General features: G+C 46.0%; 1 protein-coding gene across 8 annotated transcripts in view; it reads left to right on the top strand.

Moving 5' to 3' along the window:
- Window positions 1–24,759, top strand: part of LOC139269036 (protein shortage in chiasmata 1 ortholog) — a 259,103-nt gene that overhangs the window by 78,491 nt on the left and 155,853 nt on the right. For all 8 annotated transcript variants that reach the window (XM_070888055.1, XM_070888020.1, XM_070888030.1 and 5 more), the window contains 3 exons: window positions 1,499–1,601; window positions 21,123–21,276; window positions 22,503–22,622. In XM_070888055.1, coding sequence (XP_070744156.1) covers window positions 1,499–1,601; window positions 21,123–21,276; window positions 22,503–22,622 — 377 coding nt within the window. The remainder of the gene's footprint in view (window positions 1–1,498; window positions 1,602–21,122; window positions 21,277–22,502; window positions 22,623–24,759) is intronic.

The following is a 24,759-nucleotide window of genomic DNA, read 5'->3' as shown; positions in this document are numbered from 1 at the left end:
TGGACATTGAATTTATAATGGAAATATAAAAAAAGGACAGATTATATGGCTTTAAAATGGCGACTGAATTATATCTGTGCTCTCGTCTAATTATGTGTATTCTGCCATCTAACTCCGCTTGATATGATGACTGCACTTTGGCTTGACTGTCTATGTGCATGTCATTGGAGATTGATGACACATACCTTTTGTAAAACTTCAAACCTCAATATTTAAAAAATCATATACTAGTGGATTCCCCTTTGCATTGCTTGTTAATTGTTTGTATGCCAGGTTCAATCTTTAGCTAGCAACTGGGACTGTTCATTCAAGGTCACTGCTCAAGTATTCTCTGTGGGAATTCAGGTGATTGTGATTGTAGCTTGTAGTTATAGTTGACCCCCATAAATTGCTTATAAATTTCAGGATGCAGGTCAGTAACTAGCTTTCTTTTTTTTAAATGGTTTTAGTAGTTGGAGGAAGCAAATTAGAGACATTGGCTGAAAATCCGCACACCTTCTGCTGTACTTCCCACATATGTCAGACAGGGATGTAGCATAAGTCCTGTGAATTTGGCTGGAATCTGACTACGCTGGGCACTGGGCACTGACCTGCACTGTGGCTTTAGATGGGGCCTTGTTTGGTGTGCAATCTCCATCCAATCCAAACAAGATCCCCTGCATCAGAAGGGGATGAGTGGTCTCCGTGCTGTGGACCTGGTACATTGGGTCAAAGGAAGCGTACCAGCCTCCCAGTTTGCAGAAATATGGTCCATCTGGGGGCCCAGTTCTGGCTCTTGGACTGGACCTCCAAAGACAGAAGTAAGATTTTAGGGATCGACCTCCTTTACAAGGGGGTCAATAAGCCCCAACCAGAAGGCTGATGGTTCTGGGGTATTCGTGAGCAGTGGGCCTCTGTCGCAATACATGCGCACCTCATGCCATGGTGCTTACCCAAGATGTGCTCATAGTGGTGTGGGCACCTGCCAGGAATATTTAAAATAGGAAACCTCTCCCTAACATTGGATATTGTGCTGGATCCAATACTTATGTTGGGATCAATAGCCCACAGTTTTTCAGGCTCATTTTGTGTAGAATTTCCAGTCAGCAAAGTTAACACACAAACACCTAAAACAGCAATACTAGAATTTTATTCAGAAGTTAGCCCCATTATTTTAAACAAGTTAATGCTGTATAAAAATAACATACACAGCAATGAACAAACATGTATCTGAACTTGGTCGTTCAGAATTTTATCCTTTTAAGTAATAAATTATGTGCATTACCTTGCCTGCTAAACCACTCAGTTAGGAAGCTTGAAACTAACAATTGCAGTGTTTGAATGCTCTTCAGTTGTAGTCTTTTTTGATGTATTGCAATGGTTTATTTTACATTCCAGGTGTTTATAAAATACTTTATTCTTGCATGTTTAATGTTCTTTTTGCTGATGGAAAATGACTGCCATGTAATATGCTATGTACAGCACTTGCTTGTTTTGACCATTTGCTGCACTGTTTCAGGTCCTGTATGCTCTATCCCTCAGAGAAGGATATTACTGCAAAAGCAACTGAAATGGTTTTGGTTGAGGAAGATTACAAATCATTTTCACAGCTGGATGATGAGGTACAATAACACTCAGATGTATAGGACATGTTTCGCTTTTGGTGGGCATTGTGGGTTTACTGCTGGTAGTGGAAAGATTTGGCACACTTGCCACAGCTTTATTGTACTCTTAACAGTAAGCCACATCTTTTAATAATATAGGTTTTGGTTGTTGTATCTGTCTCTCTCTCTTGCCTTTGTCTCTCGTTCTCTCTTGTGTCTGTCTCTTTCTCTCAATCTCTCCTTTTCTCTCTTCCTCCCCCAACCCAAGCTCAACAGGGTTCTGTGTCTCCACAGATTGTTGAAGGATTGAGGGGAGGGGGGGTGCAGGGAAATCAGGGGTATTTATAATTACGGTATCTCGAGTAATTACGCAGTACTCACCAGGATAGGTTTTTAAAAATGTGTTCCTGCGATGTTTGCGTCACTGGCAAGGCCAGCATTTATTGCCCATCCCTAATTGCCCTTGAGAAGATGGTGGTGGGCCACCTTTTTGAACCACTGCAGTCCTTGTGGTGAAGGTTCTCCCACAGTGCTGTTAGGGAGGGAGTTCCAGGATTTTGACACAGCGATGATGAAGAAACGGCAATATACTTCCAAGCCAGGATGATGTGTGACCTTGGAGGGCAACGTGGAGGTGGTGGTGTTCCCATGCGCCTGCTGACCTTGTCCTTCTAGGTGGGAAAGGTCGCGGGTTTGGGAGCAGCTACCGAAGAAGCCTTGGCGAGTTGCTGCAGTGCATCTTGTAGGTGGTACACACTGCAGCCACGATTCGTCTGTGATGGAGGGAGTGAATGTTTAAGGTGGTGGGTGGGGTGCCAATCAAGCGGGCTGCTTTGTCCTGGATGGTGTCAAACTTCCTGAGTGTTGTTGATCCAGGCAAGTGGAGAGTATTCCATCACACTCCTGATTTGTGCCTTGTAGATGGTGGAAAGGCTTTGGGGAGTCAAGAGGTGAGACATTCGCCGCAGAATATCCAGCCTCTGACCTGCTCTTGTTGCCACAGTATTTATGTGGCTGGTCCAGTTAAGTTTCTGGTCAATGGTGACACCCCAGGATGTTGATGGTGGGGGATTTAGTGATAGTAATACCATTGAATGTCACGGGGCGATGGTTGGACTCTCACTTGTCGGAGATAGTCATTTCCTGGCACTTGTGTGGCGCGATTGTTACTTGCCACTTATCAACCCAAGTCTGTATGTCGTCCAGGTCTTGCTGCATGTGGGCATGGACTGCTCCATTATCTGAGGAGTTGGAAATGGCACTGAATACTCGGCAGTCATCAGCGAACATCCCCACTTCTGACCTTATGATGGAGGGAAGGTCATTGATGAAGCATAGTGTTGATATAAGTCAGGTCCTGCCTCTTACTGGAAGCACTGCTTTCACACTCAGCTCCCAAAGCAGTTTCAGGCACTGCTCTTCCAGGTTTCTTTGTGCCATGGCTGACATTCTAAGATTGAGGCAGACCCCATCTCACCGAAGACTCGACCCGGCCTTGAGTCACACTCTGAAACCATGATCCAGCACTTGGCTCAGGTTCCTGTACCTGTACCTAGATCCTGACTCTGGTCTGGTATGCAGCAGTAAACTCTAGTTACAAAACTGGAGTTGGGGAGTGTGTAGTTTTATCACTGACTAATGGCAGCTCAGAAAATGAGAAAGTGTTTTGAAAAATAAAAATATATTCCCTTCCCTGCTGTCATCAACAGGGCCTGTCTGGCTCTCTCTTTCCTCCTCAACAAAGTCTCTCTTTTTGTGTCTCTGAAGGGTCTCTAGAGCGGATTCTGGTATTGTCAGTGGTTGAGTAACTATTTTTTAAAAAAGACTTGCATTTCTATACTGCCTTTCACAATCTCAGGATATCCCAAAGCGCTCAACAGTGAATGAAGTACTTTTGAAGTGTGGTCACTGTTGTATTGTAGGAAACGTGGCAGCTAATTTGCGCGCAGCTAATTTGCGCACAGCAAGGTCCCACAAACAGCAATGAAAATTACCAGATAATCTTTTTTAGTAATGTTAGTTAAGGGATAAATACCGGGAGAACTCCCCTGCTCTTCTTTGAAACAGAGCCATGGGTTTTTGACATCCATGAGAGTGGTTAAAATCTCATCGGAAAGACGGCATCTCCGACACTCCCTCATTATTGCACTGGAATGTCAGCTTAGATTTTGTGCTCAAGTGTCTGGAGTGGGACTTAACGTACTGACTCAGAAATAAGACTGCTACCACTGAGCCACAGCTGACGCATAGGCCGGAAATTTCTGGTGGAAGGCGGGTTTGGGGTGGGTGAGTCCCGATCCGGTCGGGAAGACGGGGATCAGGCTAAGGGAAGCATCGTGGGGGAGATAGGACCAGTGATGGGGCTGTGGGAAGCATTGGCGGGGGGGGTGGAGGGAAGGTCGGACAGAGATGACGGTGGGTGGGGGGAGGAGAGGAGGGGAAGAGAGAAGATTGGGGCTGGCCATTGGAGGATCATGGCCAGCCCTCAGCATCATCGCTGTGGGGGTGGCGGGGAAGAGGAGAAGGCCTTGGCAGGTGATCAGAGGCCTGGGCGGTGGAGGGGGAGGGGTGATCTTCGATCACAAGGGTTGAGTTAGGTAGGGTCCCTGGATCCAGGAGGTAAGTATAAAATCCACTTACCTCTTGGATCCAGCAGTACGGCCTCGCTTTAACTGTCCACATGCAGTTAAAAACAAAATGGAAGTTTAAAAGAAAAAGTCTTCCAGCCTCATTATGATATTTAAATTGACGTCCGCCCCCTAGAGTGAGTTGATCACTCGCCCCCCCACATCCCGCCTCCGTTAAAACCGGAAGTTAGAGGCGGGATCAGATTGGGAATCACATTTTTAACAATTTAAATACCCCCATGCTCCAAACACACCTCTTTTTTAGGTTAAAGTTCCCCCATAATGTCATTTTACCAGACCAATGTTTTAGTCGTCACTAAGAGGTGTGTATAAGTTTCTTGTACATTGCTGCCCTCTCTTGATTCGGGAAGGCTCTGCAGAAAATTGAACAATGAAATTATAATCGTCAAATTATTTCTTGTGAGGACTAAAGCAGCTTATTTGCTAATGTTTTACATAATCTAGATAGCACAAAACATAGTCATTTTTCAACAAACAGTGGGGGGAAAATTGCGGTCGGAGGCTTCCATCGTACGAACGCCTCCAACCCGAAAAAAATCTACGAAAGTACCTGGTGGTCCCGGAGGAACGTAGGATCCCGATTGGAGGCCTAGATTCGCTGTGCTGCGCACGGGGAGATGTCTTCAATGTACATACAAGCTGGAGTCACATGGACCTGGACCACCAATCACTATGCAGTCTTCTCATTGATAAAAATGGGAATTCCATTTGTACGAGTTCCCATTAGAGGTACTATCAATGAGAATAACCCCCTAAAACACCAAAACACAGCATAATAAATAAATAAAACACCTCACATATTTAAAATTAATTGAAATTAAATGTTTCAGAGAAAAAAAATATTTTTTGGAATTTTTTTTAAATGTGTTTTAATAGGGCTTAATAATAAACTTACCTTAACGGACAAGGTTTTTAATATGAAAATGAGTGTTTAAATTTAATTTTTATATCTTTTAAATCTCTTACGCTGCTAAAAGCTATGTGCCTGCTTTTACCAGACGTAAAAGTTTGAAGGACATTCGCTGGGCATGAGTTGGGCAAATAGCCCAATCTCTGCCACGTGAATATCCTTTTCCCGGGAATGCGGAGGATCTGTCTAGAGAAACCTTGACCGATCGGAAAGCCGGTTTTCAGCGCATGTGCATCGTGCCCCGAAAACCAGCTTTTGCGAGGCCTCGTCGGGTCCCTGCGTGCTTTGTATGGACCCAGTGAGGCCGGAATTTTCAGCCCAGTATATTTTCTTAACATACTAGTACAGGCATATCTCTCATGCTTACTGTAAATCAGACATTAACCATCTCCCTCTTGCATAACTCTGTCATCTTAATGTTCATGTTACTCTCTTTTTGACTTCTGCTTCTCTTCTTTTCTGCTGTTTGTTCTCTTGGGGTCTTCCAGATTCTTGATCGCTGTCTGTTTTCTTTATCTTTGTCTTTTTGGGTGGGAGTTAGTGGGTTGTGTGGCAGGGAAGGCTGCTATTTTGCAGTAACAGCAGGGTGCCGGGCAGGAGAGGGATCCCGTCAATGTTAAAAGCTGTACAGTCACAGTGCCGTTCTGGCACTTGAGGGATCAAGGCCACAAGCTGCATTTCCGGTGGCACATGTATGTGGCTGACTGGGGAGAGATTCCACCTGGGATAGAAACATTAGGAGGCGGAGAGGGAAAAAAACAAAGGGCTCGAAGGCATGGATGCTTGGGAGTGTAAGCAACTAGAGAGAGGGTGGGGAAAGGGTGAAGGTTGGGAAGTAAGGCGTTTTGTGTGGGGGCAGTAGAAGGAAGAGGGAAATGGTGCAGGACAGGAAGAGGCAGCTGGGAGGAAGGAGGGGTAGGAAAAGGATAAGGCAGAGGCGCTCATAGTTCCATTCCTCCCATAGTATATGGTAAATCTGGTTTTTAGCAGTAATCTAAATAAATTATAATGCTAGAAGCCCTTTTAAAAACTAATTCTAGTTCCTACCTTAGTCCTGGGTACATGTCAGTTTCCACAAATAAAGAAAGAAAAGGAAGACTTGTATTTATATAGTGCCTTTCGTGACCACCGGATGTCTCAAAACGCTTTACAGCCAATGAAGTACTTTTGGAGTGTAGTCACTGTTGTAAATGTGGCAGCCAACTTGGGCACAGCAAACTCCCACAAACAGCATGTGATAATGACCAGATAATCTATTTTTGTTATGTTGATTGAAGGATAAATTTTGGCCAGGACACGGGATAACTCCCCTGCTCTTCTTCGAAATAGTGCCGTGGGATCGTTTACGTCCACCTGAGAGGGCAGACCTTGGGGGAGGGTGATGTCATGTATCTTACATTATTATATATAACTGTATCCTAACATGCTATACATGACTGTAATATGACCTGTAACCACCAGCATACCTTACCACCAGGGGTGCACTTGCAAGAGACAGGTATATAAGGACAGGTCTCAGGCAAGTGCAGCATTCCAGAGCTGTGAAATAAAGGTTCAGGTCCAGAGTGACCTTGACTTCACTATATGCCTCGTGTGAATCTGTACTGAGGGGACAGGACTTTACAGTGGCGACGAGGATGGGATTACAGAATCCACAGAATGGCGAACAACAGATTAGATGAAAAGTACAATGCGGGAGACAATTGGGAGGACTTTATAGAAAGGCTCCAGCAAAGCTTTGTAACAAAAGACTGGTTAGGCGACGATAAGGCAGACAAGAGAAGAGCCCATCTCTTGACCAGCTGTGGCTCGAAAACATACGCTTTAATGAAGGATCTGTTGGCACCCAAGAAACCAGCAAGCAAGTCGTTTGAAGAATTGAGCACACTGGTAAGAGACCACCTGAAGCCAGCGAGCAGCCTACACATGGCCAAACACAGGTTCTACAACTACAGACGCTGTGTGGGCCAGAGCATACCCGACTTCGTGGCGGAACTTCGGAGGTTGGCTAGGTTATGTGAGTTCTCCGATGAACTGAGGAGAGAAATGCTGAGACTTTTTCATTGAAGGAATAGGCCACGCAGGCATATTCCGAAAGCTCATAGAGAGCAAGAACCTGACCTTAGTGGCAGCAGCACTGGTTGCACAGACATTCTTGGTAGGGGAAGAAGAAACAAGGTTGATTTACAATGCAGGTACGACAACTAACCGAAATATCGGAACAAGAAGTTCACAGCACTAAACAAGCTGCTACTCCGACACACAGACAAAACCGGGAGAACAAGCTCTCGACAGCAGGCAGAAGCCATCAAGGGCCACAGGAACGGCCGTTCACACCTCATCAACCCACAATGCAAGCAATCAACTACAAACTGAGAGAAGCTCAAGAGAGATCAGCCAGACGCAGCTCATTCTTTGGAAACACTTTGAACAATGGAACAGGTCTGTGCTGGAGGTGTGGGGGTGGGCACTTGTCAAGGGGATGTCGATTTCAGCAGGCTGTTTGCAGAAATTGTGAATATACAGGGCATTTGGCCCGCATGTGCAAATAAACGGCAGCTCGGCTGGTATACGAATCGGATGGGTCGGAAAGCGGACCAGAAGATGGTGGGGACAGTACCCGGGACACCGATGTACAGCGGGTCAACACGATCAATGGCCGCTGCTCCTACAACAGGACGCCTCTTATAATAATGAGGGTCCTACTCACCGGGATATCTGTCAACATGGAGCTGGATACGGGAGTGAGTCAATCTCTCATGAGCGCTCAACAATTTGAACAACTGTGGCCGCATAAAAGAGACAGACCAAAACTCACAAGGGTCGACACCAAACTAAAGACCTATACCAAAGAAATTGTACCAGTCCTCGGCAGCGCCATGCTCTCTGTCACACACAAAGGGACAGTGAACCAACTTCCCCTGTGGATTGTCCCCGGAGACCCCCCAGCACTGCTGAGGAGAAGCTGGCTAGTAAAACTAAACTGGAAATGGGATGATGTTCATACCATGTCATTAGAGGAACGGAACTCCTGCTCAACAGTTATAAAGCAATTTGAACATCTCTTTCAGCCAGGTGTGGGCACTTTCAAAGGGGCCAAAGTCAAAATCTACATCACACAGGATACTAGACCGGTCCATCACAAGATCAGAGCTGTACCCTATGTGATGAGGGAAAAGATTGAACACTAACTAGACAGGCTTCTGCGGGAAGGCATTATATCACCTGTGCAATTTAGCGACTGGGCAAGTCCCATCGTTCCAGTCATGAAGCCTAATAGATCCGTACGAATCTGTGGGGACTACAAATCTACCATAAACAGAGTCTCCCTACAGGGCCAGTACCCGCTGCCCAGAGCGGAGGACTTATTTGCCACATTGGCTGGAGGTAAACTTTTCTCAAAATTAGACCTCACATCTGTGTATATGACGCAAGAATTGACCGAAGAATCCAAGCTACTCACCACCATCAACACACATCGAGGCCTTTTCATGTACAATCGATGCCCATTCGGCATCAGGTCGGCAACTGCCATATTCCAGCGCAACATGGAGAGTCTGCTCAAGTCCATCCCGGGGACGGTTGTATTTCAAGGCGACATACTTATCACTGGCAGGGACACCGACTCCCATCTCCGTAATTTGGAGGAAGTACTAAAGCGGTTGGATCGGGTCGGCCTACGAGTCAAGAAATCCAAGTGCCTGTTTCTTGCGCCCGAGGTTGAATTTTTGGGCAGAAGGATTGCCGCTGATGGAATCCGCCCAACAGAGTCCAAAACAGAAGCAATTCGCCTGGCACCCAGGTCCCGGATTGTCTCAGAACTGCGCGCCTTTCTCGGGCTACTCATTTACTTTGGGAACTTTATGCAGAACTTAAGCACGCTGCTGGAGCCTCTCCACGTGCTACCCAGGAAGGGGTGCGATTGGTTTTGGGGGGTCGCCCAGGAACGCGCCTTCAATAAGGCAAGCAACCTTCTGTGTTCCAACTGTGTTTTGACTTTCTTTGACCCAGGTAAAAAGCTAGTTCTCACATGCGATGCGTCAGCGTATGGGGTCGGGTGCGTTTTGCAACATGTCAATAGTGCGGGTAAATTACAACCCATAGCTTATGCCTCCAGGTCACTTTCGCGGGCGGAGCGCGGGTACAGAATGGTAGAGAAGGAGGCGCTCGCGTGCGTGTACGGTGTCAAAAAGATGTACCAATACCTTTTCGGGGCGAAGTTCGCGTTAGAAACCGACCACAAGCCCCTCACGTCCCTCCTATCCGAGAGCAAGGCAATAAACGGCAACGCCTCGACACGAATTCAACGATGGGCACTCATGCTGGCGTCCTACGACTATACCATAAGGCACAGACAACTGTGCCGACGCGCTCAGCAGGCTACCCCGGCGACCACGGAAGGGTCTGACGAACAGGACTGTGAGATAGTCATGGCAATCAATGCCTTTGAGTCCACAGGTTCGCCCATGACGGCTCGCCAAATCAGAGCCTGGACGGCCAGCGACCCCACGTTATCCTTCGTAAAAAGATGTGTCCTAACCGGTGACTGGGCAGAGGCTCGCGATGCCTGCCCCGAGGAATTAAAACCCTTTCACAGGCGGATGCATGAGCTATCACTACAAGCAGGCTGCCTGATGTGGGGCAGCCGAGTAGTCATGCCTCTGCGAGGCAGAGAGGCATTTGTCCGGGAGCTCCACCGCGAGCACCCGGGGATCGTTCTCATGAAGGCCATAGCCAGATCCCAAGTCTGGTGGCCTGGTATTGACACGGACTTGGAGCTCTGCGTCCGAAGGTGCACCATTTGTGCCCAACTCAGCAATGTCCCCAGGGAGGCTCCACTGAGCCCCTGGCCCTGGCCTACCAAACCGTGGTCACGGGTGCACGTAGACTATGTGGGCCCATTCATGGGCAAAATGTTCCTCGTAGTTGTGGATGCATTTTCAAAGTGGATCGAATGCACCATTTTAAACTCGAGCACAACCTCCACCACTGTGGAGAGCCTCGCAATCATGTTTGCAACGCACGGAATCTCTTTGACATATTGGTCACGTCAGTGACAGTGGTCCGTGCTTCACCAGCGCAGAATTCCAAGACTTTGGGCCCAAGTTTCCACACGATAAAAAACGGGCGCCCCTCCGCGCTGGCCGCCCGTTTTCACGCCTAAAACGGCGCCGGAAAAAAAACGCACGATTCTGGAGCACCCTGCAGCTCCTTGTCTGTTTGGCGCGGCGCCCAAGGGGACGGAGCCTACACTCGCGCCGATTTTGTAAATGGGAGGGGACGGGTACTATTTAAATTAGTTTTTTTCCTGCCGGCAACGCTGCGCGTTGGAGCGTTCACGCACGCGCAGTGTGAAGGAAACATTGGCACTCGGCCATTTTTGTAGTTCTTTGTGGCTGTTTAATTTTTGAACATTTATTAATAAAAGCACATTGCCATCAGCACTGAGGCTTCCTGCTTACTGCCTGCCCCTCCCTCCCTCCCGTTCGCGGGAACGACGCCACATCGCTGAGCTGACTGTAAGGCTTCCACCTCAAGTGGAAGGCTGCTTGCTGCCTGCTTACTGCCTGCCTGCCTGCCCCTCCCTCCCTCCCGTTCGCGGAAATGACGCCACATTGCTGAGCTGACTGAAGCACTTTCACACAGGTAGGAAGATGGTTTATTTAATCTTTTCTTTGCTTATAAATGTTTATTCAGGTTGGATTTATTTGTATAATATTTGTAGAAGTATAAATAAGGATTTATTGTAGAATTTAATGACTTCCCTCCCCCCCCCCTCCCCCCCACCTCGTTCTGGACGCCTAATTTGTAACCTGCGCCTGATTTTTTAATGTGTACAACAGGTTTTTTCAGTTCTACAAAAATCTTCACTTGCTCCATTCTAAGTTAGTTTGGAGTACGTTTTCACTGTGGAAACTTTGAAATCGGGCGTCAGTGGCCGGACACGCCCCCTTTTGAAGAAAAAATTCTGTTTTACCTGACTAGAACTGCAGGAAAAAAAATGTGGAGAATTGCGATTTCTAAGATAGTCCGTTCTCCACCAGTTGCTCCTAAAAATCAGGTGCAAATCATGTGGAAACTTGGGCCCTATATAATTGACCACAGCATAAATCACGTCAAGACGGCACCGTTCAAGCCGGCCTCCAACGGCCAGGCGGAGAGAGCAGTGCAAATCATTAAACAAGGCATGCTTAAAATCCAAGGTCCCACGCTGCAGGGTCGCCTGTCGCGACTGCTGCTGGCATACAGATCTCGTTCGCACTCACTGACTGGGATCCCCCCCGCGCAACTGTTGATGAAAAGGACTTTAAAAACAAGGTTCTCATTAATCCTCCCAGACATGCACGAAATCGTTGAGGCAAAGCGCCGTAAGCTGACTGAGTACCATGACAGAAATTTGAGGGGGAGATGGAATGAGATAGGGGACAAAGTGTTTGTACTAAACTATGGCAGGGGTCCCAAATGGCTTGCAGGGACAGTAACGGGCAAGGAAGGAAACAGGCTACTGGTAGTACAAATGGACAATGGCAAAACCTGCCGGAGGCATGTAGACCAAGTCAAAAGCAGATTTACCAACAACACTGTGGAACCAGAGGCAGACTACAATGTGGAACTCTCACCACACCTGGTGGACAGACAGAGGGAACAACCTGAGGAAAGGGCAATCCCAACAGACAGCCCAGGCGAGTCAACAGCAATCACACCAATCGAAACAGACAGCCCAGGCGAGATACCAGCAACCACACCCAAAGAAAAACAGACACCAAGGCAAACAACTGAACAACAACTTAGACGCTCTATGTGAGAGTGTAGACCACCTGAGAGATTGAACCTATAAAGACAATAAGACCTTGGGGGATGGTGATGTCATGTATCTTTACATTATTATATATAACTGTATCCTAACATGCTATACATGACTGTAATAAGATATGACCTGTAACCACCAGCATACTTTACCTCCAGGGGTGCACTTGCAAGAGACAGGTATATAAGGACAGGTCTCAGGCAAGTGCAGCATTCCAGAGCTGTGAAATAAAGGTGCAGGTCCAGAGTGACCTTGACTTCACTATATGCCTCGTGTGAATTTGTACTGAGGGGACAGGACTTTACATCCACGGTCTCTAAATTGTCAGACTGCTTGTCCGACATCCAGTTCTGGATGAGCAGAAATTTTCTCCAATTGAATATTGGGAAGACCAAATCCATTGTTTTTCGTCCCCGCCACAAACTCCACAATATGACCTTGGTGTCATATTTGACCCTGAAATGAGCTTTCGACCACATCCGCAGTATAACTAAGACCGCCTATTTCCACCTCCGTAACATCGCCTGTCTCCGCCCTTGCCTCAGCTCTTCCGTTGCTGAAGCCCTGATCCATGCTTTTGTTACCTCTAGATTTGACTCTTCCAACGCACTCCTGACTGGCCTCATACATTCTACCCTACATAAACTCGAGGTGATCCTAAAATCGGCTGCCCGTGTCCGAACTTGCAAAAAGTCCCGCTCATCCATCATCCTTGTGCTCGCTGACCTACATTGGCTTCCGGTTAAGCATGCCTCGATTTCAAAATTCTCATCCTTATTTTCAAATTCCACCATGGCCTCGCCCCTCCCTATCTCTGTAATCTCCTCCAGTTGTGAGACGGGGACAGGTTGGTGGAGGACCTTTGTCTTACAGATGTTTAGTGTAAGGCCCATGCTTTCGTACGCATCGGTGAAAATGTTAACTATGACTTGGAGTTCAGCCTCTGTATGTGCGCAGACGCAGGCGTCGCCAGTGTACTGTAACTCGACGACAGAGGTTGGGACGGTCTTGGATCTGTCCTGGAGACGACGAAGGTTGAACAGGTTCCCACTGGTTCTGTTGTTTTAGTTCCCGCCACACAACACTGTCCCCCGAGTCATTAAGATCCACGGTGCAGCCCTGGACAACATGGATCACTTTCCATACCTCAGGAGCCTATTATCAACAAGGGCAGACACCGATGACGAGATTCAACACCGCCTTCGGCCGCCTGAGGAAAAGAATGTTCGAAGATCAGGACCTCAAATCTGCCACTAAGTTATGGTCTACAGGGCTGTAGTGATACCTGCCCTCCTATATGGCTCAGAGACGTGGACCATATACATCAGACACCTCAAATTGCTGGAGAAATACCACGAACGATGTCGCCGCAAGATCCTGCAAATCCCCTGGGAGGACAGACGCACCAATGTGGACGTCCTTGACCAGGCCAACACCCCCAGCATCGAAGCACAGATCACACTCGACCAGCTCCGTTGGGCGGGCCACGTTGATCGCATGCCTAACACAAGTCTCCCAAAGCAAGCGCTCTACTCGGAACTCCTACACGGCAAGCGAGCCCAAGGTGGGCAGAAGAAATGTTTCAAGGACACCCTCAAAGCCTCCTTGATAAAATGCAACATCCTCACCGACACCTGGGAATCCCTGGCCAAAGATCACTCTAAGTGGAGGAAGTGAATCTGGGAGGGCGCTGAGCATCTTGAGTCTCATCGCCGAGAACATGCAGAAGCTAGGAGCGTGCGGCAAACCAGTCCTACCTACCCTTTCCTTCAACGACTGTCTGTCCCACCTGTGACAGAGACTGTAATTCCCCTGCCACTGGATAAAGGCCCGTGTGATGGCTGATGTGCAATGGTCACCACACGTTAAAAATATTCTCATACAGGCATCTTCCACCCCCTCAATTGGAGTTCAGGACTGGAATATTAGGTCCTTCATTGAAACACCTGTGAACTCGTCTTCGTTTGAGGGACTGCCTATGATGATAATGAATCTCCTCCAGCCCCACAACACCCCCCCCCCCCCCCACCCCGGAGATATCTGTGCTCCTATAATTCTGCCCTCTTGAGCGTCCCTGATTATAATTGGTGGCTGTGCCTTCTGCTGCTTAGGCTCCAAGCTTTGGAACTCTCTGCCTAAACCTCTGCTCTACCTCTCTTTCCTCCTTCAAGATGCTCCTTAAAACCTACCACTTTGATCAAGCTTTTGGTCACCTGCGTTAATTTCTACTTCTGTGATTCGGTGTCAAATTTTTTATCTCATAATACTTCTGTGAAGCGCCTTAGGATGTTGAAGGCTGTATTATAAATAAAAGTTTTGTTGTTGTGAAGTTTGCTGCGACCCCACACTGTTAAACTCCGAGTTGCCCTGAGGTTCAGTGGTTTTAATTTTAAAACTCTGCATTCCTCTCCCATGTTCCACTCTGCCCCTACTATGGTGACTTCCTACAGTTTCCCGCCCACACCCTCAGTAATCTGCACTCCCAGGCTTGGAATGAGACCATGCACAACATCAAACTGTGCCACAGACTCCAGACAGCGGAGATAGAAGATCAGATAGTGATAATCGAAAATAACTTTCCTCGAGGTATTCTTTTTCTCTGATTTACCCAGGGAAAGGTAATTGCTGCACACTGATAAATTTACCCTTTTTTTTAAAATAGGAAAAGTATTTGTGAAAACATTCGCACATGACCCTCTGACAAAGGGGAAGTATGTTTTATGATTTTTCCTAGTGCAGAATCACATTTTGGAACAATTCTGTAATGATGTTTGAGACTCTTAATACAGTGGTTTGAGACTCTAATTCTGAGAGCAGTTACTGCTAAAAATGTTAGATTAAAGGACTGCTGACCAGGTTAAAAGATCCATTTGGCTGTATTGAAAGAGGATTTTAGATGGGTTCCTGTTTAATTCTCTTGTATGCACTGTAACATTCTCCATAGCTACTTGCATTTTTATCTTTTGCTGTTATTATAAGTATATTTCTTATTGTAGGTCAATAATGCTGATGTATCTCCACGCTTGTTTTTTCTGAGCAGCCTATATATTTCCAGTTCCAGGTGTAACTCCTACAACAAGGTCCCATAGTTGCCGACCCGGCATTCGGCGTGGCAGCCCCGACCTGCAAGAACCTTCAGCAGGTCAGGGCCTTCAAAGGAGCAGCATGGGGCCCGCCCTGGCATTCAGCACGGCGGCCACGACCTGCAAGGACCATCAGCAAGTCGGGGCCTTCAAAGCGTGAAGCGTACCACTTCAAGATACAGCGTGAGCCGGTTCAGGAGGGTGACGGCTGCATAGAGGGCGACTGGATTGGACGTCACAAAGGTCCAGATCGCTGATTGGAGCGATGGAAAGTACAGCAGGCGGGGCGAAGGAGTGGCAAGGTCGGGGCGAAGGAGTGGCAAGAGGTTGTAGAGCAACGTGAGTTACGGAGCCCAGAAGAGGCGTGGGCCCAAGAGCAGCATGGGCCAGCCCACACTGCAATATGTGTGCGCACTTGGGTCGGTGCAGCAGAGCTGGTCACCAGTTGTCTTGGTTAATCCTTGCCACTGGACCAAGACTTAGCTCTGTCAAGCCCGTGTGGTGGCTGGTGTGCAACGGCCTCTGCACGTTTTTTTTAAAAATCCACGCACAAGCATCTTCCACCCTTCAATATGCAGTTCGGGACCTGGAATATTAGGTCCTTCATTGAAACATCTGCGAACTCATCCCTTTTTGGCATGAAAGCAAGTCATCCTTGATACAAGGGACCGCCTATGATGATGATGATAGTTGCTTGGTCCACATATTTAAAGCAGGGAGAGAGGAGAAAAAAGCCTCTTGGTGCAACATCCTCCCTTCCAGGCTGCTTGGGTGACAACAACAACAGGGATCGTATGAGAGCAGTTCCATACGAAATAGCAGGCTCCACGATTTCATACAGCCTTGGAGCTGCTGAACCTGGGGAGATCGCACTATAACTTTTCAGAGTTGGAGCATGGACTGCTTTGCTGAAGGGAGTAGTTGAAGCAGAGACCTTTGGATCTTTGAAAAGAAAAGTGGATACATTTTGAAGCAGAGGAAGATATAGGGCTATTGGACGAGAGCAGCGTAGTACAATTAACCAAGAATAGCACAGACCCAATGAACTGTCTGGCCTCCTTCTGTGCTTTAAACTTCTATGTTTTTACTTTACCAATTACACAGAAGGACTGTCTTGTCTACATTTCAACGGTAATAATAGTATAGATGCATTTAAGAGGAGGCTAGACAAGCATATGAGGGCGAAGCGAACAGAGGGTTATGCTGATAGAGTTAGATGAGGAAGAATGGGAGGAGGCTCGATTGGAGCATTAATGCCGGCATGGACTGATTGAGCAAATGGCTGTTTTTATGCTGTATATGCTATGTAATAACTTGTGACTGAATTAATGTGATAAACATTGCAAATGACACGAACAGTTATTAATATTATCCCAACCTTGAGAAGCATTATTATCTTGAAAAAGCTGCTCCTTATGATATATACAACCATTTTTTTGTCAACACTATGCTGAAGGCCTTGAACGTGTTATCGTCTCCCAACTCCGTGCCCATCTTTCAATCGCCTCCGTGTTTGAATCTCTCCAAACAGGTTTCTGCCCCGCCAACCCCACAGCACTAACCAAATTTATAGATGACATCCTCTGTGGCTGTGACCGTGGTGCATTATCCCTCCACATCCACCTCAATCTCTTAGCAGCCTTTGACACAGTTGACCACACTTTCCTCCTCCAACGCCTCTCCTTTGTGCAGCTCACTTGGACTAAACTCACTTGGTTCCAGTCTTAATTATCTGCTTGTAACCAGAGAATCTCCGGCAGTCTTCTCATTCTGCCCCAATTACCTCTGGGCTCTTCCTAAGAACATAAGAAATAGGAGCAGGAGTAGGCCATTTGGCCCCTTGAGCCTGCTCCGCCATTCAATAAGATCATGGATGATCTGATCATGGACTCAGCTCCACTTACATAGAAACATAGAAAATAGGTGCAGGAGTAAGCCATTCGGCCCTTCGAGCCTGCACCACCATTCAATAAGATCATGGCTGATCATTCACCTCAGTACTCCTTTCCTGCTTTCTCTCCATACCCCTTGATCCCTTTAGCCATAAGGGCCATATCTAACTCCCTCTTGAATATATACAATGAACTGGCATGAACAACTTTCTGCGGTAGGGAATTCCACAGGTTGACAACTCTCTGAGTGAAGAAGTTGCTCCTCATCTCAGTCTTAAATGGCTTACCCCTTATCCTTAGACTATGTCCCCTGGTTCTGGACTTCCCCAACGTTGGGAACATTCTTCCTGCATCTAACCTGTCCAGTCCCGTCAGAATTTTATATGTTTCTATGAGATCCCCTCTCATCCTTCTAAACTCCAGTGAATACAGTCCCAGTCGATCCAGTCTCTCCTCATATGTCAGTCCTGTCATCCCGGGAATCAGTCTGGTGAACCTTCGCTGCACGCCCTCAATAGCAAGAACGTCCTTCCTCAGATTAGGAGACCAAAACTGAACACAATATTCCAGGTGAGGCCTCACTAAGGCCTTGTACAACTGCAGTAAGACCTCCCTGCTCCTGTACTCAAAACCCCTTGCTATGAAGGCCAACATACCATTTGCCGTCTTCACCCCCTGCTGTACCTGCATGCCAACTTTCAATGACTGATGTACCATGACACCCAGGTCTCGTTGCACCTTCCCTTTTCCTAATCTGCCGTCATTCAGATAATATTCTGTCTTCGTGTTTTTGCCCCCAAAGTGAATAACCTCACATTTATCCACATTATACTGCATCTGCCAGTCGTTTGCCCACTCACCTAACCTGTCCAAATCACCCTGCAGCCTCTTAGCATCCTCCTCACAGCTCACACCGTCACCTAGCTTAGTGTCATCTGCAAACTTGGAGATATTACACTCAATTCCTTCATCTAAATCATTGATATATATTGTAAATAGCTGGGGTCCCCGCAGTGAGCCCTGCGGCACTCCACTGGTCACTGCCTGCCATTCTGAAAAGGACCCGTTTATCCCGACACTGTGCTTCCTGTCTGCCAACCAGTTCTCTATCCACGTCACTACATTACCCCCAATACCATGTGCTTTAATTTTGCACACCAATCTCTTGTGTGGGACCTTGTCAAAAGCCTTTTGAAAGTCCAAATACACCACATCCACTGGTTCTCCCTTGTCCACTCTACCAGTTACATCCTCAAAAAATTCTAGAAGATTTGTCAAGCATGATTTCCCTTTCACAAATCCATGCTGACTCGGTCCGATCCTGTCACTGCTTTTGATGCGCTGCTATTTCATCTTTAATAATTGATTCCAACATTTTCCCCACTACTGATGTCAGGCTTAACCGGTCTATAATTACCCGCTTTCTCTCTCCCTCCTTTCTTAAAAAGTGGCGTTACATTAGCTACCCTCCAGTCCATAGGAACTGATCCAGAGTCGATAAACTGTTGGAAAATGATCACCAATGCATCCACTATTTCTAGGGCCACTTCCTTAAGTACCCTGGGATGCAGACTATCAGGCGCCGGGGCTTTATCGGCCTTCAATCCCATCAATTTTCCAAACACAATTTTCCGCCTAATAAGGATTTCCTTCCGTTCCCCCCTCCTCCTCACTCGACCCTCGGCCCTCTAGTATTTCCGGAAGGTTATTTGTGTCTTCCTTCATGAAGACAGAACCAAAGTATTTGTTTAACTGGTCCGCCATTTCTTTGTTTCCCATTATAAATTCACCTGACTGACTGCAAAGGACCTATGTTTGTCTTCACTAATCTTTTTCTCTTCACATATCTATAGAAGCTTTTGCAGTCAGTTTTTATGTTCCCTGACCAATCCCCATAACCCTTTACTCCCTTATTGCTCAAAAACCTGTCTATCTCCGTCTTAAATATATTCAATGACCCAGCCTCCACAGCTCTGGGGCCGAGAACTCCATAGATTTACAATGCTCAGAGAAGAAATTTCTCCTCATCTCAGTTTTAAAGGTGGCCCCTTATTCTAAGATAATGTCCCTAGTTTTAGTTTTCCCTATGAGTGGAAATATCCTCTCTACATCCACCTTGTCGAGCCCCCTCATTATCTTATATGTTTCAATAAGATCACCTCTCATTCTTCTGAACTCCAATGAGTATAGGCCCAATCTACTCAACCTATCCTCATAATTCAACCCCCTCATCTCCGGAATCAACCTAGTGAACCTTCTCTGAACAGCCTCCAATGCAAGTATATTCTTCCTTAAATACGGAGACCAAAACTGTACGCAGTACTCCAGATGTGGCCGCACCAATACCCTGTACGGTTGTCGCAGGACTTCTCTGCTTTTATACTCTCTTGCAATAAAGGCCAACATTCCATTTGACTTCCTGATTACTTGCTGTATCTGCATCTAACTTTTTGTGTTTCATGCACAGGGACCCCCACGTCTTTCTATACTGCAGCACTTTGCAATTTTTCTCCATTTAAATTATAATTTGCTTTTCTATTATTTCTGCCAAAGTGGATAACCTCACATTTTCCCACATTATATTCCATCTGCCAAATTTTTGCCCACTCACTTAGCCTATCTATATCCCTTTGCAGATTTTTTGTGTCCTCACAATTTGCTTTCCTACTCATCTTTGTATCATCAGCAAACTTGGCTACATTACACTCGGTCTCTTCATCCTTGGCTCCCTCCTCTTCATCATCTACATGCTGCCCCCTTGGTGACATCATCTGCAGATGTGGAGTCACCCTCCACATGTGTGCTGACGACATGTGTACCTCGGTGTTGTCAGGCAGCTTGTCCAACATCCAGTCTTGGATGAGGCACAATTTCCTCCAGCTAAATAGTTAACAGACTGAAATCATCATATTTAGTTTTGAACACCGTATCACTAATCTCCCCCAGCCCTATAAATACACTTCCCGAATTCTCTGTTCCTCAGATTCTGGCTTCTTGTGAATCCCCTTCTATTTTGCTCCACCATTGGCAGTCTTGCCTTAGCCCCTCTAGGCTCCACACTCTGGAATTGGCTAATCCAAACCTCTTCACCTCCCCTTCCCCCTTTAAGACCCCCCCCCCCCACCCACTCCACCTAAAACCCATCTCTTCGAGCAAACTTTTGGTCATCTCTACTAATTTCTCCTTCTTTGGCTTGGTGTTCACTTTTTTCTTTATGCCTCTGGGAAGATCCTTGCGATGTTTTATTCTACATTAATGACACTAATACATGGAGAAGGAAACCCCTCCATCCTCCCACAAGTAGAATTTGCAAAAATAAACTGGTTGTTTGATTGGAGATATCAACCTACCCACTGGGTTATTTTTATATATATAAATAAAGTGCATATTAGTTACCATTATTTACTACTTTGGGGCCTTTTTTTAAAATCAGAATTACTATTGTGGTCATCGGCAATGGGTGACAGGCTGCTTGGATTAAAACATGTGAACAGATGTGGAATTGTACCACATGATTTGAACAGTGGTGATATTCATATTTATTTTATTTGTTGCAGGAGAATATCATAGCTTGGTATTAGATCACTTCTTTATAGCTCTACTATATTACAGCAATATTAAAGTATGAACTTAAAAAAAAATCTTCCATTACAGTTAAATCTATTGGTTATTACTGTGGAAGAAATTGTTCAGCATATAGTCCATTTAAGTTTATTATTCTGAATTACTGCAGCAACTCGCCAAGGCTTCTTTGACAGCACCTCCTAAACCCGCGACTACTACCACCTAGAAGGACAAGGGCAGCAAGCGCATGGGAACACCACCACCTCCAAGTTCCCTGCCAAGTCACACACCATCCTGACTTGGAACTATATCGCTGTTCCTTCACTGTCGCTAGGTCAAAATCCTAGAATTCCCTCCCTAACAGTACTGTGGGAGTACCTTCACCACATGGACTGCAGCGGTTCAAGAAGGCGGCTCATCACCACCTTCTCAAGGGCAATTAGGGAGGGGCAATAAATGCTGGCCTAGCCTATGAACAATTTTTTTTTAATTGCTAAATATTTCTGACCGCTGAATGTAATGGAAAATAAGAGATAGAGGAATGGCCTGTGGTGTATGAGGCATTGAAGAGGATGATAAATAATGAAAGGAAAATATTAATAAATTAAATATAACAGTGTATCTTTTTTGACAGTCTTTGATGCTGCCTGTTGAACTGAATATCGGCAATACAGTGGATTTAAGTTGGATTAAAGGCACCTCACCACTTCCAGAAATGAAAGCTCTTTTACCGCTGAAAGTGGAAGATGTAACGGGTATTGATTCACATAAAGCGTTTGTAAACAATGGTAAGTTATGTGAGAGTCAATTTTGGTCTTGTTAATGCCTCGTTTTTCAGCGAGCGCTGGCAATAGCGAGACCAAAATCATTGTGCAGTACTTACCGCCCCAATCCCACCAATGTCAAGGCCTTCTCGATTTTGAAGCAGGCCGGGAAATAGTGGTCCAAGCGCTTCAACACACAAAAGATGGGAGTCTCATTGATTTAAGCAAAGGGTTTATAACGCACATTTGACCCCTATGCAATTTTCGTGATTCACTAGGAGGTGTGTGCCCTGCACAAACTCCGTCCAGTGGAACTCAACCTTGGACAGCTGAACCAGGGGTTCTTAAAGGGAACTCCTGGAGGCCGCTCAAACCCTACAGGTAGGTTCTTTTAACAGTTTTTATGGGGCCAGGTGAAGCAAGAGTGCTCAGCGTGGACCCACAAAAATCATACCGCCTGCTGTCGGACCCTCTGCTCCCTCCCCTTAATTAAATACTGCTGATTCAGCTCCATAGCAATAAGGCTACCTTAAATGGTCTTAACGCACCTGGGTTATGAAGAGGAAAATTGTCCACGTTTCCTGCTCCTGATCTGCAATCTGACCCTTGCTGGTGGTTATGAGTGTGTGGATGTTGCTTGAGGACAAGATTGGGCTTAGTCATGATTTCCCTTGCAGTCGAGTAGCCTGCTGGTGCTCTCTGTCAAATCTCAACCAAAAACAATGGTCACTTGAGCAAGGTACTGCAAGGCACCCTGAAGCTTTGTAATGCCATCCCAGAGGTCAACATGTTCTGGAGAAGAAGGGAGAAAATTGGGAGAGAGAAACTGGCAAAAAAAGATTGATTTATCTGATCAATGAAGTGTCACCTGTTTTTAAGTTTGGCTTGGTAGAAATGAACACTGAAATATCAAGGAGGCAGCAAAACCTGATGCAACTGTTCCTGTTTCCACAAATCGCAAGTCATAGTGAACATTCAGAGCTGCTGAGCTACTTTTTCTTGATGGCTGAAAGAGAAGTGTGTTGGTGGAAGTATCATGTGGCACCTTTTTTTTTAAGAAGCCAGGCATTTTAGATGGTCGAAAAAAAACTTTCGTGTAAAATTTGCATCTGGCAAAATGTTGTACTCCCAGATTAGCATATCACAGAGAACAAACAATAGTTCTATCCTTTATCAATTGGGAAAAATCAACTGACTTATGATTGAGAATTGCTTTTAAATGTCATTCAAATTAACTTTTTTTTCCATAGATTTTAAAGCTAAGTTTATGCTGGAATTAGAAATACTTGAATTATGTGGAACTTTAAATCATTTGTTGAACAAAAGTAATGAAGATGCTAATGAATCCACAGTGGAAGTAGTTGAAACAGGTAATGTTGTCTTGTACCGTGTTTATGTAAAACTGCATCATTTTATAAGTTGAGAGTATATGGTAGCTAACAGCAGATATTTTAGGAGCTTCCACGGCTAGATTGATTTGATGTAATTTATAACTTACTGAATTAAGAGAAGATTGTACTTCCACAGTAGATTAAAGATTAAGATTTTTCATTTTGTTAAAAATAAATATAGCGTTGATATATTTTGTCTTTATAAATTAAACCATTTTGGAAGCATCACTTTCTAAATCTTTTTCTGTAACTTGCATTTTAGATTTCTACATCTGTTTCAACTTAAGAACCTGATTCAAACTGATTAAAGAATCTGATAAATATATACATTAGACTAATTTCTGAATAGTCTGAAAATAATTATTATATACATTTGTGTGTGCACATGATAAACCTTTTCCTCCAATTTTGCCTCTTCATGACTCGTGCAAGGTACATTTCCATATGCAAAGGCCCACTATAGCACCATTTAATTCAGTCTTCAATTTCTTCTAAACAAATTCCAGACATTGTTATATACAGAACAAAGATGTGCTTAATAGAAATCAGTAACTGTGGTACAGGTTAATTTGCAAAAAAGAGGTATTTTGTCTAGAGTTGGTCTGGTAGTTGTTCCTCTAATTCTAGTCTCAATGGTTTAAAACACCTGCAGTTCAGATGTCAGTATCAAGCTTACGGCAGCACAGTGTTGCAAGTTTTTGTTCAGTTACAGGCTGGAGAGAGAGATAATTCAAGCTTTAACAATGCTGTGAGATTGGTTCAGTTTATGCATGACATTTCCTTTTTAATCTTACCTAGTCAGATATTCGAATCTGGGTAACACTTTTCTTGGATTTTTTCTGAATTAGGGAGTTAGTCTAGAAAAAAAGATCAGTTTGAAACTCCTAAAAGAGAAAAAAAAATCAGTTTGCATTTCCAAGAAACTGTTGAGAGTTATACGCAGCGCCTGATATTTCATTCCCTGACTGCAATGGAACTGAATATTAGGCGCTGTGTATAGTGGGTGGCCGATCCGACATCGCCCATTTTGCGCCACCGCCCGAGACATATTTCTAGGCCATAATCTTTTATAATTTTGTCCACTCAAGCGGCTCAATTTTCCCCAATGCCGTTTTTTGGAGCATTTGAAGAGTTGCGCCCATTTTTTGGGGGCCCGACTACGACAAAAAAAAAGTTGAAAATTTCCCCATATTAACTTGTGAATTTGGCCCGGCGCATATTGTCCTTAAGCTCTTTGGGCCAAATGTGCGCCAAAAAGATCGGTTTGCCAGGATAACGAGGGTCACACTGCGGGCTGAGACTGGAAAGTGAAACATACAAGACATTCTGGCCAGCTCACAGAAACCTGCATAAGCACCTTGCACATTGCAGCTATTTAAAGCAGCAGCTTACCAACATGAAAATATTAGAGTCTTTGTGCCAAAAGTCTATCCTGTAAACTGAATTGGAAAGGACCCCCACTCCCCCGCCAAGCCGATGCCCGGTGCTGCTCCTAGCCGAGGTCGAAAGGTCTCGCTGCCCCCAGAGCCGCTCCTAACCCAACCTGAAAGGTCTCCCTCTTCTTCCACCCACCCCCCCCCCCCCCCCCTCCCCGGAGCCGCTCCTAGCCCAGGCCGAAAGGCCCCACCCCCCCCCGCCGCCGAGCCACTGCCGCTCCTAGCCAGGGTGAAAGGCGTCCCCCTTCTCCCCCACCCCCCCCTTCCCCGGAGCCAGTGCTGCTCCTAGCCCAGGCTGAAAGGTCTCCCTCTTCCCTCGCCGGAGCCAGTGCCGCTCCTAGCCTGGGCCGAAAGCCTTCCCTCCCCCGTAGCCCATGCTGTTCCTAGCCCAGACCGAAAGGCCTCCCTCCCCCCCCAGCCCCTGGAGCCAGTGCCGTTCCTCGCCCAGGCCGATGGGCCTCCCTCCCCCCCCAGAGCCGGTGCCACTCCTAGCCCAGGCTGAAAGGGTGGCCAGACTAGACTAAATGCCCCAGATTAAAGTGAATTTGATTCATTAGAGATTAAAGACAAAAAGGAAATTGTTACAGTAATGGAGTTGTACTACAGGACCCGTAAATAAAAGAGGAATCTGTAGACAAATCAAGGGATTAAAGTCAGAACAACAGAATTATAGGAGGTTA

Source organism: Pristiophorus japonicus, chromosome 1 (genome assembly GCF_044704955.1).
Source record: "Pristiophorus japonicus isolate sPriJap1 chromosome 1, sPriJap1.hap1, whole genome shotgun sequence".
Lineage (NCBI taxonomy): Eukaryota > Metazoa > Chordata > Chondrichthyes > Pristiophoridae > Pristiophorus > Pristiophorus japonicus.
This window is presented reverse-complemented; position numbering and strand designations above follow the sequence as displayed.